This window comes from Periplaneta americana, chromosome 1 (assembly GCF_040183065.1).
Source record: "Periplaneta americana isolate PAMFEO1 chromosome 1, P.americana_PAMFEO1_priV1, whole genome shotgun sequence".
In the NCBI taxonomy this organism is placed as follows: domain Eukaryota; kingdom Metazoa; phylum Arthropoda; class Insecta; order Blattodea; family Blattidae; genus Periplaneta; species Periplaneta americana.
Window position 1 is genome coordinate 166,378,887 of NC_091117.1, and position 18,506 is coordinate 166,397,392.

General features: G+C 36.8%; 1 protein-coding gene across 2 annotated transcripts in view; it reads left to right on the plus strand.

The window, feature by feature from the left end:
* The window catches only part of LOC138703440 (neuropeptide F-like), a 471,250-nt gene that overhangs the window by 257,698 nt on the left and 195,046 nt on the right, over positions 1–18,506 (plus strand). For both annotated transcript variants that reach the window (XM_069831308.1, XM_069831314.1), the window contains exon 2: positions 1,693–1,883. In XM_069831308.1, the coding sequence (XP_069687409.1) occupies positions 1,693–1,883 (191 nt within the window). The remainder of the gene's footprint in view (positions 1–1,692; positions 1,884–18,506) is intronic.

The following is an 18,506-nucleotide window of genomic DNA, read 5'->3' on the forward strand; positions in this document are numbered from 1 at the left end:
CTCACAAAATCTTGGAAAATGATATCGTGAAAGTTATGTCATATAGTAACACGGACATTGAAGCTATGATTTATCAATCTTGTAGGATGGTAGTGTAGAGCTGAACTCATTTTAAATAAATAAAATACTGTAACAGCTTTGAACCTGCATTAAAGCCCTATACAGGTAATTGCTCTTTTTAGTCACTCTTTAAAAGTAAACTTAAAATACGATAGGCCTAACATCCATCTTTTAAAAAGAAAAGCATGATTTCATACGCGTACAGACCGATTATTTAGTCCTGACAGCTCAGCGACGCGAAAGAGGGGAAGTGATAGGAGTAGTGGGGAGAGTTCCGGAGTAGAGATAGGGGCGAGCGGTCGGTAAAGGAATGCAGTACAGCTTAACTGTAATGGAAACACAACGCTATACCGCATGCGTGACATCCGATCGCTCTGACTGCAGGCGACAGACTAACCTGAACACCCCTTGGCGTAACTTAATGGACTCGCCTGACCCAGGCGCACATTGCCGGCGACTGTCAGGTCTAAATAATCGTACTGTAGACCTATATGAAATTTTTTGTTTATTCACTCATCAATTCAGTTACATACCTAAACGGACAATCTGTAACAAGAATCATTTCACACTTTTATTTTTCTTTTTTATGGAGAAGGTGCCCGAAAGTTTGCATCGCAGCATGAGGCCTATTGTGCTTGCTATTCCTTTTTGGTACGGACGATTGTTTAAGTCTGTTAGACTGTATTCAAGTACTGTATGTATCTTGATTCACTGTTTGGTGTTGTCTCTCTATTCACCTACACAATACCCAGTTCCGACGAAGTCCGCGATTAATGCCCCTCCATCTCCCATAGTGTTCTGCACCCTCCTCAGAATATTACCATCTACATTAGAGATGTCAAAATGTGACTCACGGAATGATTTCCCCTCTTTACGATCTCCTACCGATTTAGGTGCGCGCAATGAAATTGGAGGAGAATCGCATGGCTTTGACATAAACAACCCCTCTCTCAGCGTTACATCAATGCGGTGGAGGGGGTAATACGTCACTCACGATTTCTCCTTATTTAAATCACCGATCTACATGCAAGCCAACGGTATTACCACAGTCTACTATATACAGTCACGAAGCTTGAGTTTTGAGGGTGCTAGAAACAATAGACTGTGACGGTTCTATTTTGCATTGCCTGTAATGAGGCGATATTAGCGATCCTAGTGGTGAGCAACTATCTAATGTTTGCATATTTACTACGTATTGAGCTTCGCGTCTGTATATACTAGACTGTGGTATTACATTCTGCTTCAAACTATGTTGACCTGAAACTATTGAAACATGATAGATGAAGTTGAAATTAATGATGGCTAAATGAGTCCGACGTTGAATACCGGAAGTTACGTAGGAATTCTCTTTCAATTGGTTGAGGGAAAATCTCGGAAAAATTCCAGCAAAGTAACTTGTCCCAACCAAGATTTAGCCTGGGCCCACTCGTTTCACAGTTAGTCGTGCTAACCGTCATTCCAAAGCAGTGGACTCGCACCGTTAACGAGTGAAATGTATATTTGCATGTGCACTTGGCGAAGCTCGGTGTAATACTGCATTTTTCAGATGTAGTTGGAAAAAAAAACTAATGTTCTTCTAAACTAAAATTGAGATCCGTTTCACAATATGGCTTGCTTTTGAACTTGTTTCAGATCTTCAACTCCATCATGCAGAGTTCTCTATGCTGGCTTCTCGTCGTGGGTTGCGCCCTGGTCCTCATCCCCCACTTCGCTACTAACGTCTGGGCCAAACCCACCGATCCTGAGCAGCTAGCAGCTATGGCCGACACCCTGAAGTATCTACAGGAACTGGATCGCTACTACTCCCAGGTGGCCAGGCCAAGGTCAGTGCTACGATGATCATATAATTATTCTCTTATGTAGTTCAGAGTGGGATTGTGTTGAAACAATGTAACAACAGACTGTTAGATTACATTCAAGTTTTAAACAGAGAATTTCGTGTATTTCTATCGCGGGTTAATACTCTATTTAATCCGGTACTTGAAATCGATCATTTATTATTGCAACTAACATACTTTCACACATTCCGATAGCTCACATTTTTCAGGTATTTATTAATTTAATAACTGAAAACCTCTCATGAAAAAGGAATTAACAACACATTATTGAACTACGGTAGAACCCCGATTATCCGACATCCTATTAACCGATCGACGGATTATCCGACTCTCTCTCTCTCTCTCTTTGCTGCAGAACAAAATATGAAGTCCTATTCAATTACTCATTGTTTTTTACAACTTGTAAAATAGTCATTACGTGCTTTCAATGTAATGACCCCAAGAACTTCCACACAATTGTAAAATCCGTGTGTCATTCAGTCCGTCTTATTGTTGAAATGGTCTTACTGTATAACTTACTTTATGTCAAATGTCTTCCATGGAAGAGAAGGCCTGATGGCCTTAGCTCTGCCAGGGAAAATAAAACTATTATTATTATTATTATTATTATTATTATTATTATTATTATTATTATTATTATTATGGGTATCGAAAGAAACGAAAAAAGCGCAAATAATTTAATTTAGATATTGGGAAAGCAGAAACTTTATTTCATGTCGAATCATAAAATGAGATTGAAGTTACAGTTAACTTATGTGCGATTTAATAAAAAGAAACGAGAGTAAAGTGTATAAAGTACGAGCACCTATGTAAATCTACAACACGAGACCTCTATTCCTATATACAGTATTCATACAGTAGACAACCTTCACAAGGAGTTCTCTTGGCCCTTAAAATTGGACTTAAATTAGTTAATTTCCGAACCTCTAACAAATACAAGACCATGGAGACCTATGTAGTATGCACTTAATTTATAAAACTCTTTTATGGTATCGGTACGATTATCCGATTTTTTCGATTAACCGTTCAATTCACCCCTTTCGTTATTACGGATAATAGAGGTTCTACTGTATGTGATTTAGGCATTCATTTATGTTTGTAACAAATTATTCAATTCAATACCTGAATAAACTTGAACCTTTGATTAGTCCAATGATCCTGCTAGTAAATATAGGCTTAATGAATTATGTCTCTGAAATTATTTCTTTTCCTGAAACGAATTACAGTTTGTTGGTTATATCTTTATTCCGGGAAGGTTTTCATTTATACTCATTTTTATGATGAGTCACTCCACGTGAAACCGAACATTCACGATAGTTTCGTAATTGGTCTAAAACTTATTTACATTTATAAATTATATTTAGCTTAAAATTAATTATTTCATTTGAGATGCATATTTTCATTACTACATTTCAAGTCACACTTGTCGACCGGGTAGCTCGGTTGAGAAACTCGCTATTCATTGGAAAATCCCGGGTTCAATTTCTGATGGTGTCTGTAGTTCTTCTTGTTTCCAAGCTTCCCAGAACGGCCCTAGGATGTACTCAGCCTTCTGAAAAATTGAATACTGGATATCTCCAAAAGGTAAATAGGCGGTTAGACCGTGGTGCTGACCATACCACCTCATTCCAATGCCAGGAAGTGGAAATATGGCGCTCTATCTCCTTACTCTCCTTACGCTTTCATAGTGTTTAAAAGGTTAACCTTTAAGTTTGCCCTTACAGTGAGTTATTATTACCATGGACTTACGGTATTCCTTGATCCTAAGATTTCCATATTTAAAGCTTTTGATGTTGAGAAACGTGTTTGTAAAAAGCAATTACAGATAATTTTACATAACTAATAAAAAATAAATGTCTGAAGTTCATAAGAGAGCTTCTTTATTGCAATTTTCTGACCTTTAAAATAATTTTTAATATTTTCAGTTAGTATAAGCGGTGTGGGGCATTATTTTTATTTTCTGTTTATTCACATTGTATGGAATTTCAACCATACAATTATTTACAAATACAAATGGCTTTTAAGGGACTCGGAGGTTCATTGCCACCCTCACATAAGTCCGCCATCGGTCCCTATTCTGAGCAAGATTAATCCAGTCTCTACCAACATATATCTCCCTCAAATCCATTTTATACTATCTTCCCATCTACGTCTCGGCCTCCCCAAAGATCTTACGATTATTTACCTTTCATATATTTATTTATTATTTCTAGCGTTATAATATATTCAATTAATTAATTATTTTTATTCAAGAAGCATACTATTACCAAATGCGAAATATTTAGTTGCAAAAACACAATGGAATAAGTAGTACAAGAGAGAGCATGTAAATTGTACGAAGAGCATAAAACATTCTCAGTTTTATTTTGTTATAAAATATCTCAACTTTTAGACTTACATTATTATTAAATTCTTTCATTAATAGGAATTGAAATATTTTGCAAAGATTTCTTTAATATTTTATAAATTAATTTTAAATTAACGTTCCAGAAAATTACATACAGTGAGGGTGATGAATTTTGTACGAAAATGTTCCATGGCTTTGAATTCACATTAAATATATAAAATTATCACCATCTCTATAAAATTTTCTATGGAGTTTCATCTAATATAAATACATAAAATTGTATGAAAGCTTTCTTCCGAAGAAAAGTGGTTTTCGGCCTTGGAGCTAAACTAATTATTGAAATAATTCCCACGATGACTTGCAAGAACGCGAGAATCATCGCAACTTCAAATCATATCTTCTCCTAGTTCTCCACTGATTTCTTTCATTAACTTTATACATTTAGCAAACAATAAAACTGAATAAGAATTTGATATATTTTGGATGCTATAATGCATTAAGTTTAACGATAATTTATGATTTTTTCCTACACTGTTCGTGTGCTTATTGCTAGAAACAGCTGTTCGCAAAAGTAGAATTATAACTTCTAAATTTTATTATTTGTATATAACTTGCCGCCATAATGTCACACCTTAACCAGATTGTTGTTGTGATGATACTTCTTAGCTACATTCTTCCTTTATTTGACCAACCTGAAAGCAAGAAGGTTTCTTGTAATCAAATTGGAATTTAATGAACCTCAAGCTAATCTGACCTTGACTGTATGTGAATGTACAGGAAGAGTGAATAAAAGTGTTTCTAAATATAGCTTGTGCAAGCAAGTCTATTAAGCGTACAGTAGGGATAAGCTAAGTAGATGGCCCTGGAGTGGCCTTCCAGCTCCAAATACAGCAGAGAGGCCACAGGAAGTTACCTGTCACCAGATACGAGAACGTTCACCGAATTCCAGCGAAATGTCAACCGTAGGCTCCCGATTGGTATGATAATTCAACAGATACTAGCGATGGACACCGTAGGTGATCCTCGTCAAGGGACGTCGTAAATCGTTCTCGTTCTGACAAAGAATGCTATCCCTTTCTGTTAAATAGCATCGCCAACAGAGCGCACCGTCTGGTACAGAGGTGAACCATGAATGTTATACAGAGAACCGGTAATGGTAGAATGAGCGCCGTCTTAAATCAGTGATTATTTACGCATATCAGATTATTGTGATGTACCGAAGCAAATATGATATTTCCGTGCAGAAATTCTGCATTATCATGATGAAGGACGGGTGGAGCTGAGGAGAATTCTCTCCGGCACCGGGACTCGAACCCGGGTTTTCAGCTCTACGTGCTGACGTCTTATCCTCTAAGCCACATCCATCGGATCCCATCCACTTAGTCACTCGTAATGAGTGCATCTCTGCACATAGTGTGTTGGACATTGTGCCACTGTCACACACGTGACACAGTGCTTGAGGGTTGGCCACTAAAGGGAAACTAAGAGGTGGAGCTTAAACTGAGAGGATTCAATCCGTCATCGGAACTGGAATCCGGTGTGGCTTAGTGGATAAAGCGATAGCACGTAGAGCTGAAAACCCAGGTTCGAGTCCCGGTCCCGGAGAGAATTTTTCTCCGCTCCACCCATCCTTCATCATCTGACTAGAACAAGTTACCAGGTTGTTTTTTTCCGAGATTTTCCCTCAACCAATTGAAGCGGAATTGCTGGGTAACTTTCGGCGTTGGAGCTCGGGTTCAGTTTGCAGTATTTATTTACAAATCATTGTCATAATTATACCTGGTTAAGTTCACAGCACAGCGTGGTATATTAGTAAAAGAGCGCGACCGTTCGGCAACAAATAGAATTCACAAATTCACAAGGTTCCCCGAATCCTAGCTGGTGACGTTCGGAGAGGGCTGTCCTAGGGACGAGTGGCGTTGCCTGTTCGAAACATCGGTATGCAGCGAACCTTAATGTAGTCAGGCGGTGTGGGTTGGGAATGCGCCAAGTTCGAGTTTTAGCGCAATAAATAGGCCTGAGTGCCGGGTCGTAGTCCCTTCCTGAAATTCACTGCAATTTAATCTATAGTAGTACAAGACAAAAAAAACAGCTAGGGGCTGTGAAAACAAATGGGCATTTAATAGATTGATTGGTGAATACCTCTGACTCAGGTTCTGGCTGATACGTATGTACAGTAGTGGCAGAAAAACCGGACCGACGGAATAATCAAAGACCCCGAAATGAGCCACTGCGCATGCCACGTTCGCATTCACAAGATAGCGAGTAATCTGTCGAAATTATTGTAGTTTCGACTGCTCACGTAGCTCATTTCGAAAGCCATTAGAAAATAAGCTGGTAAAATTCATGTTCTGGGAATAATAAGTAGTAAAATATCGCTGCAATCGAAAAGTATTGGGAATAAATTTGAATAAGGAACAAAAAAAATAGTTTCCTTCCCAGACAGGATTCGAACCACGAAAGTCTTAGTTACCAGTGACCGACGCTCTGGAATGAACAAGGCTCTGAAATCGGCTACAAGGGTCGGTCCGGTTTTTTTTTTGCCACTACTGTACATCTATTATCAGGCGATACTTTTCACTTGATGATGTATCAGAGGAACAACAATTGTTTGTATACATCTGAAATCTGATCAGTGTAATATATTAGTAGTCAGCAATGTATGCGATAGAGGGGGAAAGGAACTGGCCATCCTATTCCATTATCTCCTGGCCTAGTTGACACGTGAGTGATGCCTTGTTGGTGACACTCGTGGGGTCCAGACTTGTCTTCTGACAGTTGACTAAACAACGGAACGGTGAAAGTAATCTGATTTTAGCATAATATTCAGTACCGGTATATGATAGTAACAGATATGCATTCCTACGTTTTCATAAACCGTTTGCTCTGACAACTCCCATGAGTCACATTTGTGAATAGTCCTATTACTCATTCCATGGCTGTAAAGAATCTTGGTGTCCATTACAACTTCCGCCCTTTCTACTAGATTTCGTGCCTTCCTCCGCCAACTTCAGATTCCCATACACGCCTATATTGAATATAATACACAGTAAATAGCTATTTAGGACCGGTACTTCTATGTGATGTGTATAACAGCAGTACAATTGCTGCATTATGCATTCTGTATTTCAGTTTTCTCCCAAAGGCTGGAATAATATTACAACCTGCATGTGTCCCATGGAGAGGAGGGAGTGAATATAAACTGCTTCTGAATTGGATTTACGTTAAACTGCGGTTGGAATACAAGCCCATATAGTCGTTTGCTCCACCCACACAACCTCAATTTTGTATACAGTGTTGTGTATATATATCTTTCTTCCTCTATTAGATTATAATAATAGATGGTTTAAGTAATACTAATAATTGGAAATGTGTTTGTTGTACAGTCTCAAACAAAATGAGAGTTCTCCTATATTGGAATAATGAGAAGTGTTATATTCTACTTTTTCATAGCTGGCTATTAAGCGATTCTGTGTCAACAACTAAGTTATTTAATATAGATGAAATTGGTGATAGATGAGCTCAAGGATTCGTCATAGATTACCTGACATTAGTCTTTCGGTTGGGGAAAGCCTCGGAAAAAAGTGAGCTAATCTGTTCAAACGGGAATCAAACTCACGCCCGAGAGCAGATCCGGATCAGCAAGCAAATGCGCCTGCCGACTGAGTTACGTCAGTGCTATTATATCCTATTCTCAAGGCCAAATCGTAGTTCAGTCAACTGTTTCTTAACAAAAGAATCGGATTTTGATTTCCGCTAAATTCCATGAAATACAGAGTGATACGTTTAGGAAGACAAAATAAAAACGCTGTAACATGGGAAATGTTGCTATTTATATTTTAGTAATATGTACGCTAAATACATTCTAGAAGGATGGGAGTTCTGACCACATAAGATTTCATCATGTCACCACTGCGTGCACAACACAATTCATATCACTTATTTCCCCCATGTGTGATGTAACATGTCAGGCGTGTCCCCCCCCCCCAATAGCTGTGACTATATTAGCTTTGAGACCATTATTCCTGGGTAGCTGTGCATAGCTTCACAAAACCCCAAACAAAGAAATCGAGGGGCGTCTGGTCTGGAGAATTTCGATGCCGTGTAATTGACCACCACGAACTCAACAGTTGATGACGAATGTTATTCACGAACTTGTTTTCCTCAAAGACGTGATGCGCAATCCTACTGGAACACAATGTCCAAGTTGTTTTTCTGTGGTATGAAAAATGTGATCAATTTCTGGAGATGAACATCGTGTAATGCCTGAACACATTGCATACAATAGATTAAAGTTTCAGGTACATTGACAGGTTGTGTATGGCATAGCCATCTCTGCGCACAGTTATCCAAGACTCTTCTTGGAACTTGATTTCGAGAACATGTCTCTGGACATCAATATATGGGATATTAACATGTTAACAGGGCCACCTTCTTCAGACGTACTTCGAACGATGTCTGACTGATGATATACTCTCAAATTTTGCTAGTTTCTTTGCAATAAATGGCACTGGCGTTCTATTTATTCAGTTATTGCTAAGTGACGATCTGACTTTCTTTGCTCGTAAAAATAAAGATGAACTTACGTGTTTTAGCGCCATATTGGAACTAAAATAACTTTTTGCAATTCTAGTATAAAACACGCTTGTTATGACGCTTTAAATCGTGCACGTTTGGCTAATTCTGGCACTGGTGCCAGAAAAGGTTGCCTAGCAACTAGTATTCCATGACATCATCACCGCCTTCACAACACAATTTTATACAACGTACCTGAAAAGCTTCAAAACAACAACAAAGTAATATTGTCTTAGAAACGGTTACTTAGCAGCCATGTAATATATTATGTCATATCCAGTACTCATGTCTCTCCTATGTCATAACATTACATTTTGTAAATTATTTTAATGCTGGAATAGCATAAAACGTAGTATGTAACGCGTGTATAATCTTCATTATAAACACTCCTGAAAATTAGGACGCTCGCTTACTATTGTATCATTCCTGACATAATTTTAAAGCGATTTTATTCCATGTTTTCCCAATGGATCAGACTATAAATGGTATAAAAACAATTAAGAGTGTAAGTTTCCGCCAAGTACTTGCATTGTCACTTTCATTTCCTCACTTTCCCTTAATCGCCTTATCGTTGTCTCTGAATAGTTTTGTAGTTTAAAAGAAACCTTAAAACGAAAAATATGATAGCATAGAAAACTTTAATGGTTTACCAATTGATTTTCAGCATATGTAGCAAACCCACAATTATCTGTATGCGAATTATCCAGTTTACATGTTATCTATGCACCATTGAAATTTATTTCATTTTATTTTGTTACGAAATGTTGAATACCCGAGCTTGAAATTCAAGCGTGCATGTCTCAAAGTGACCTTGGTATAAAATTATTTTGTTCGTAACGAGCCACCTCTTCCACTTTCCTGACTCAAATCTGTAACACGTTTATAAGGCTTATACTGTATGTATTTCTCTCCACTGGCGATCAGACGAAATAATTATTGATTGGTTGAGCACTTGCATTTGTTTAAAGCAATCCATGTTATCCTTATTGTTCTCTCCAGTGTATGTGCAATAATAAGTACAAGAACGAATGTTTCGAAATGCAACAATATTAGTGTAATTAAAATCCCATTGTTCGATATAATCTAGAACAGTATTAACAGATTCCAAAATTATTCTTAAAAGTGACAATTGAATGTGTTAAATATCTGACAAAAGTATTACATTTTCGAAAACAGTACCGTCCAAATTTCACTGAGAAGATCCCTATGAGGGGAGTATGGTCCTTGCGGGGTTAGAGGAGAGAGTAAGCCAGTAACTCAGCGTTCTTGAAGGAGCAGGTGGATGGGAGTGGTGTCATTGGTCGGCTGGGACAAGCAAGACTCAGTCAATGGCCGGCCGGTTCCGTGTCGTGGGTAGGTTATAAGAGTGGGGGAATAACTCGCATTCCTTGCTCGGACCTTCTCGTGAAATGCGGACTGTACTGTATGCTTAGCATATAAAAAGGTTAGTTTTGCAGTAAAATGCAAAAATCGTATATCCGCGTTTTCAGTTATCCGTGCGTATTTGTCAGGTGATTAGCCCGGATAATCGAGAGTTTGCTGTACAATGAACCGTAGTGTTAGTATAGAGCTCAGAAAATATCGAAGGTATCATCAAGAAACTTCAGTCCTGTAAGCAAAGCAAATCTATCCTATTACAGCCCTCGAAGGACACTTAACATAACGGAGTACTAAGGTTCTCACCTTACGAGAAGATTGGCACTGAATATAAATAGGAATGCCAGTCCTACGTACTGACCTCTTTATCCCTTTGGTACCGGTACCCATTTCTGTTAGAGACTGAATGAACCTGAGCTATAGTACTGCCGGGAGGATTAGATTATTCGGAAAATTCATGACCTCATCGGAAATCGAACCTGCGATTTTATTTCTAACGCAGCGCCTTAACCGCGTTGCTAACGCGCGTATAATATTTAGATTTGTGTGCTTAAAAAACAGTACCTGGCTTGGTTTCAGTTACTTTTGTTTTACATGTAATTTTAAAATTACTCATACTTGCATAGTGTTTTAATTTTTGGTATTATTATTATTATTTTTTTTTAGATTAGTGGTGAAAATTTGCAAGTAAAGTAAAATAAAGACAGGAAATGAATCTAGTGATAGCAGAAGGGTGAAAATTATACCAGTATGATACCAGTGTATTTAAATTTATCTCGTGATGAATCCAAAGCTTATAGACACCTTCATAGTACACACGTATAAAAAAATTGGGGATATAACATTTTGTATTTGCTTTTTACTATGCACTTGCACAATGGGATGTTCAGTTTATTACATTGAATATTCACAAACGCTTCTGTTTATCAGCTGTACCAACTGCCCAACGTGAAGATAAGGTCTTATTACAAAGGTCGAAAGTTACATAAAATGTTGTTAACATGACCGCAATAATATCATCTATTTGTACGCTGGCATTGTTTTACTGTCTGTGCGTTCAACCGATGCATTACAGGGAGAAAGAGTGACATGATATAAAAAAAACATTTATTTTTCCCAAAGTTGAATAGCGGTAAATTAATTATTATCGGACAACTTTATTATCGGACTTAACGGACACCAATAAAATAATGAGACAGGGATGCGGGCTGTTTCCAGAACGTTTTAGTATCTATATAAACGATTACATATACATATGATCAAAATATAATACTGTATTGTAAAGTCTGATGATGAACTCTGCAGTGCTCGGGAAAAGTGACAAAGTCAGTTTCCACAAACCTTTTTTGATAATTTGTTGACAACTTACGGAACATCTGCTCGCTTGGAAAAAAATACATAAGTATTTCTCCCATTACAATAATTCATACAGAAAAAAATCAAATCGACATAAACCAGTGTAAGTTGTTAATAAATTATCAAAAAATATTTGTGGAAACTGACTTATGTCACTTTTCCCAAGCACTGCAGAACTATAGTTAGCACTTAAGGTATTTCAGAAAAATGTGTAAAAAAAAAAAGTACTGTACCGGTACCTATCTATGTACTTCTTACTTACTTACAAATGGCTTTTAAGGAACCTAAAAGTTCATTGCCGCCCTCACACAAGCCCGCCATCGGTCCCTATCCTGTGCAAGATTAATCCAGTCTCTATCATCATATCCTACCTCCCTCAAATCCATTTTAATATTATCCTCCCATCTACGTCTCGGCCTCCCCAAAGGTCTTTTTCCCTCCGGTCTCCCAACTAACACTCTATATGCATTTTTTGGATTCGCTCATACGTGCTACATGCCCTGCCCATCTCAAACGTCTGGATTTAATGTTCCTAATTATGTCAGGTGAAGAATACAATGCGTTCAGTTCTGCGTATTGTAACTTCTCCATTCTCCTGTAACTTCATCCCGCTTAGCCCCAAATATTTTCCTAAGAACCTTATTCTCAAACACCCTTAACCTATGTTCCTCTCTCAGAGTGAGAGTCCAATTTTCACAACCATACAGAACAACCGGTAATATAACTGTTTTATAAATTCTAACTTTCAGATTTTTTGACAGCAGACTAGATGATAAAAGCATCTCAACCGAACAATAACACGCATTTCCCATATTTATTCTGCGTTTAATTTCCTCCCGAGACCTATCTATGTTGAAATTTTCACCTATCTATGTTACATGAAAATTTCAACTTCAAAAATGAAATCAATGTAATTGTGTGAAAAGTATTAAGAGAGTCAAAATTATTACAAAATGATAGAATAAGTATCAAATTTCATTCAGCTGTGAAATCTAATATCAAATGACAAAAAAGAAACCGTAAAATTACAAAAATGCTGCAAAACAAAATGAATAATTAAATTACATTGTGGCAAACAAATAATAATGAAAACAAAATTACATCGTAATAATATTATGTCAAAATCAGCTCTTCTTTATGACAGTGAAATGGGAATGACTTTTATTTTACAGCTATTGGTAAACGTACTTTCATTTTCCTACAAAATGCTTTTTTTTTTTTTTTTTTTTTTTTTTTTTTTTTTTTTTTTTTTTTTTTTTTTTTTTTTTTCCCAATATACATATTACACTCCAATGCTGTAATGCAGTGGTTCTCAACCTTTTCAGGTTCGGGACCCACCTCGAAAGATATTAAATTTTACCGGGCCCACAAGTTAAAAACAACTGTTATTAAAAAATATTAAATTATTCTATTAATCAGATGAATTCTATTCCATATTCGCTCCAAATGATATGCATGCAATTCTAATTTCCGAAAGCTGGTTGAAACCTACACTGTCCTCTTCTCTTGTAGATATTAATGGTTATGTACTGTGTCGAAATGACAGAACAGGCAAAGGGGGCGGCGGTGTAGCAGCTTACATTAGATCTGATCTTCGACCTAAAGTTATTCTTCATTCCCCCTCAGAGTACAGTGCACGGCCTGAATATTTATTTATTGAAATTTTTGCAAGTCTACAAAAGTGTCTTCTGTGCGTTGTCTATATACCACCGAAGATAAATCATTTAACTGACGTAGAAAATTCACTTTTAGACATTTTGCCGCTTTATGAACACGTTGTAGTAATGGGTGACTGTAACAACAATCTTCTAGTAACGTCCCCTTCCAGTGTACGGCTCTCAAACATGTTTGCGGCCTGCAATATGACAATTCTACCACTCCAAGCCACTCATCACACAGAGACTGCAGAAACACTACTTACTAGACATCATAGCAACTACAAATCCCCACAAAATAGTAACGCACGGACAACTACCGGCGCCTGGGATTTCTGCACATGATATTATATTTGTAGAGTATTCATTGCAGTGTCCTAAGGCAACACCAAAACGCATTCAGTATAGGGATCTGCGACATATCAACGACGCCTCTTTAATTTCTGACGCGTTATTACTGCCATGGCGTGATGTTTGGACTCTCCGTACAGTAGACGAAAAAGTACAAGCTTTTAACAACCTTGTTATTACATTATATGACAAACATGCCCCAATAAAAACTAGACGCATTACGAGACCTCCAGCTCCCTGGATGACTACAGAAATCCGATCATTGATGAGAGACAGAGACGAAACTTTTCGGAAATTCAAGAGACTAAAAAGTGACATAGATTTCTTGCGGTACAAGCGACTAAGAAATATGACCACACAGACGATTAGAAATGCTAAGCTTAGACATGCTTACAGCCTCATTGAACCTGATATTAGAGCATCCGATATGTGGAGAAATGTTAGGTCAATGGGACTGGGACAATCTAAATCACAAATTGACAATACTATTTGTCTAGATGATTTAAACAATTACTTCACATCCACCACTACCCACGCACCTGACGCCGCAACGAAACAACAGACTATTAATGAATTAATCTCTACACCCGCCCCAGCACGAGACAAGTTCTTCTTTTCCTACATAACACCTTCTGACGTAAAATCAGCACTAAAGCGCATCAAGTCAAAATCACAAGGAGTAAACAATATAAATATAGAACTTCTGAACAAAATTATGGACATAATTCTTCCGACACTAACCCATATATTCAATGCATCTATAATGACTTCACATTACCCAGACATATGGAAAAAGGCTATTGTTCGTCCCCTTCCTAAAATTAAGTTACCTGTAACACCTAATGACTATAGACCAATTAGTATTCTTCCTGTTCTCTCAAAAGCTTTGGAAAGAATTGTGCACAAACAACTGACAGATTACCTCAATACTCACAATATTCTTGACCCTTACCAATCAGGCTTCAGAACGGGACACAGCACATCGACTGCACTGCTTAAAGTGACTGAGGATATACGTGAAGCTTTAGACAAAGGACAGATCACAATACTAACACTTTTAGACTACTCCAAAGCCTTCGACACTGTAGATGTTGACTTACTAATTGCAAAATTAAGAGTACTGCATTTTTCTGATAATGCCTTAGCGTGGATGGACTCCTATCTTCGTGAACGCCAACAGTGCGTGTCTATTAATAATCGTTATTCCACTTGGCGTACCACGAAGACTGGCGTACCACAAGGCTCTGTCCTAGGACCTTTACCATTTTCTATTTATATTAATGATATTTCTTCTAATCTAACATCCTGCCGACACCATATTTATGCTGACGACATACAAATCTATCTGCATACTCGACCTAACTACATAAATGACGCCATAACTAAAGTTAATGATGACTTGAATTCTATATCCATATGGTCGAAAACGCACGGACTTAATTTAAATGCAAGTAAATCGCAGGCAATCTTAATAGAACATCAAAGATCGAAGTGTGACAAACAAAATTTGCCACCGATAATTGTAAATAATACTACTATTCCATACAGTACGACTGTGAAGAACCTTGGTATTTATATGGATTGTCACCTGGAATGGAATGAACAAGTGAATCACACTTCCAAAAAAATATTTTCCATTATTCACTCATTAAAGCGACTGAAGAACTTTCTTCCTGATAAATTAAAATTAATCCTTGTACAAACACTCGTGATGCCACACTTTGACTACTGCGATATTATATTAAGTAACCTAAATGCAAATTTGAGCAACAGGCTACAACGTGTGCATAATGCGTGCGTCCGTTATATTTGTAATATTCGTAAGTATGATCATGTTTCCCCGTCTTTCCAAACTCTGTCTTGGCTAAGGCTAAGCGATCGACGAGCCCTGCATTGTCTTGTTCTCTTGTTTCAAATTCTGCGCACCGCTACCCCAATATATTTGGCTTCTCGTTTTCAAAATTTATCCGCATATCATCAGCTAAGTACAAGATCTCATTATAACAATTTACTCATTATACCCTACCACAAGACATCTTTATATTCTTCATCCTATACAGTTTCAGTTGCTAGAAATTGGAACTCGCTTCCGAGTGATATAAGGGGTTGTTGGACAATAGCTTCATTTAGGTCAAAATTACACAAATTCTTACTTAACAGATGAATTGCTGATTAATATTTGTTACTTATAATGAAACTAACATCTGTCCATTCTTATTATTATTATCTTTAATTTCTCTAAATAGATTTACAAAACCTCTAATGACAATTACATTAATATTTTCATTATAGAAATAGAAATATATATATTCTCCCTGTAACATAGTCCTAGTGAGCTTATATTAAATTAATTATAATTCATTGAATTAAATTAGCTCATAAATTAAGTTACTACTTTACCTTATAGATTTATCTAAATTTAAATAAATGTGTAGTGAAGATTATTGCTGGAGAACCTTTTAAGTGTAGTGAAAATATTTGTAATTTAAATTTATGTATTGTATTGATTAAGGCTGGTTGAGTGGAAGAGAAGGCCTTATGGCCTTAACTCTGCCAGCGAAAATAAAACATTATTATTATTATTATTATTATTATTATTATTATTATTATGCTAAAATTTAAAATAAAACGTCCTATATTCACGGAACTAGTGTGACAACTGAGCCGCTGTTTTTGCATAAGTTGGAGCATCCTATGCTGGCTCAATGGCGATTAACCTAAGTCGTAAATCTAAGCGTGCATCAGCCTGTTTCTGTACTTGCTTTTCATTTCAATCAATTGAATAAAAGCATGGCTTTTCTATAGTACGCGACACTGAACCTTCCAACTTACATTTTTCTAAGATATACAGTGCGGGAATCTGTGACAGGTTAGTTAGGTTGGGGGTTAGTTTAGACTTTCCGTATTCCTAGCATAAACGAATTTGACAGGTTAGGTTAGTTTAGGCTTTTGGTGTGCTTTGCACAAACTAAGAGAAGTGAAATGTGCGTTTCACATTCATTTTGAAGTGTTCTGGGATGACTTTATTTAACGTGTTACCTAGGTTACTTACTCCGATCAATTCTTTCTAATTTTCAGTTATTTTCTTGTATGTTTTCAAGTCAACTGACGTACTATATGAATTGAAGACATTATTACAAAAACAGCCTTAGTCATTTTTAATGAAATTGAGTTAAGGACACAGTTGCTATTATTTCAAATGTTTATAGACTCCAAAAATGACACGTCAGGTGCAATAGCCACAAAGATTAAACACCAGTTGTACGGAAACAGCTGACATGTGTTCTATTTATTTTTATTGTTCTGAAAAATAAGAATTTTGACAAGGGTTGTTTTTGTAATAATGTCTTCAATTCTTCTCATTCAAAACTACCTTCCCTCTGAAAATTAAACCATTTTTGCACTTTTTCCGTCAAAAAAACTTCAGTGTCGCGTGCTATAGAAACCCCAAAGAAATCTTTTAATCGCACAAATATGCTGTGAAGAATGGCAAGTCCTACGCGAATGTTCACAATATTCACCTCTTAATGATATCCATGAGTACAAGAAACTTTGTGTATTTAGTCAACAGTTCGAAGACTGATTGGACTCATAAGTGACACCAATAATGCAGCACTCATGAGACAACTAAGCCAGGAGATAATGGGGTATGGTGGCCAGTTTCTTCCCACTCCATTGCATACATCGCTGAGTAGTAACATATTTGACCAATCAGACTTGAAATGTGTGCAACAATTCAGGAGTAGGCTTTCAAAAAGCAATTTATCCCACATTTTAAAAACTACTTTGATATGACTTTTTTACTGTAATCTTCCATATTATACGTATGATTTTTGTGTCAAAATATAGTAATTTTCACATCTGTGTAGGAATTAAGTTGGTTTGGACATTTTTCATTTTGCATACAGCTTTTTTTTTTCTTTTTTTGCATTTTCTTAAAAATAAAAATTGTGTAAAACTGCATTTTGAAAGTTCACTCCTCAATTGTTACTCCTTTGACACATCATGTCGTCAAATCAGATATATTGACCGATAATAGATGTATCAGCGAGAACCTCAATCAGAGGTAAGACAAGAAATTAATAATTATAATTATTGTTGCCAGAGAAATTACTGTACTCATCGTTGAAAATCAAGGCGATTATGAACAGTTCTACTCGAAATGTAAGAATATGTATTTTTAAAAGTTATGAAAACATGAACCGATTTTTCAGGCGTTTGTATTGCAAATTCACATTACAAAATTTGTTGTGTGCCTCTTACACGACTCACAAAACCCCCGGGGACCTACCAGTGGGTCGGGACCCATAGGTTGAGAGTCGCTGGTCTGGGATATTCACCCGTCTGGAAAACCGAATTTAAATTGTTGCAGCAATGATATTTCTGTATACAAATAAATGGAAAATATGCATTAATTATTAGGAAAATATTTCAATTATACCATTCTGTACCCTTAAGCTGTAAACGTTCGTGCAATAAAATAGGCCTACGATAAAGTAGGGTTACATTTTTAACACTGTTAGACCTACGTATAGTCGATACTCTTATTCATTTGTTTGAAAATTGCTTTTCAAATATATGATGAGCACTTTTATTTGATTTAGGCCTAATGTCTTCATATTGTCAACTACGATTTAAGCATGCACTCGAACATTCACTAAATCGTTGATTGTAACTGAACTGTAGAAAAGAGGTTAGAAAACGCCTTTTTCCTTGCCATGCATTCTCGCACTCGTTACAGTCTACTAATTTTCGTTTTTTGTTTTATTTTCGGCGGTTATTTACTCGCTTTCTTTCACACCACGCTCTCATTGGTTCAACTCTTCAGTTTGGCATATTTCTAACAAAAAGCTCCCCAACAATGTAATTTCATTCATTGTTTTGGACTGTATAACGTCACAACAGAAGATGCACTGTCAGACGTGAACCCTACTCCTAATGTATTCA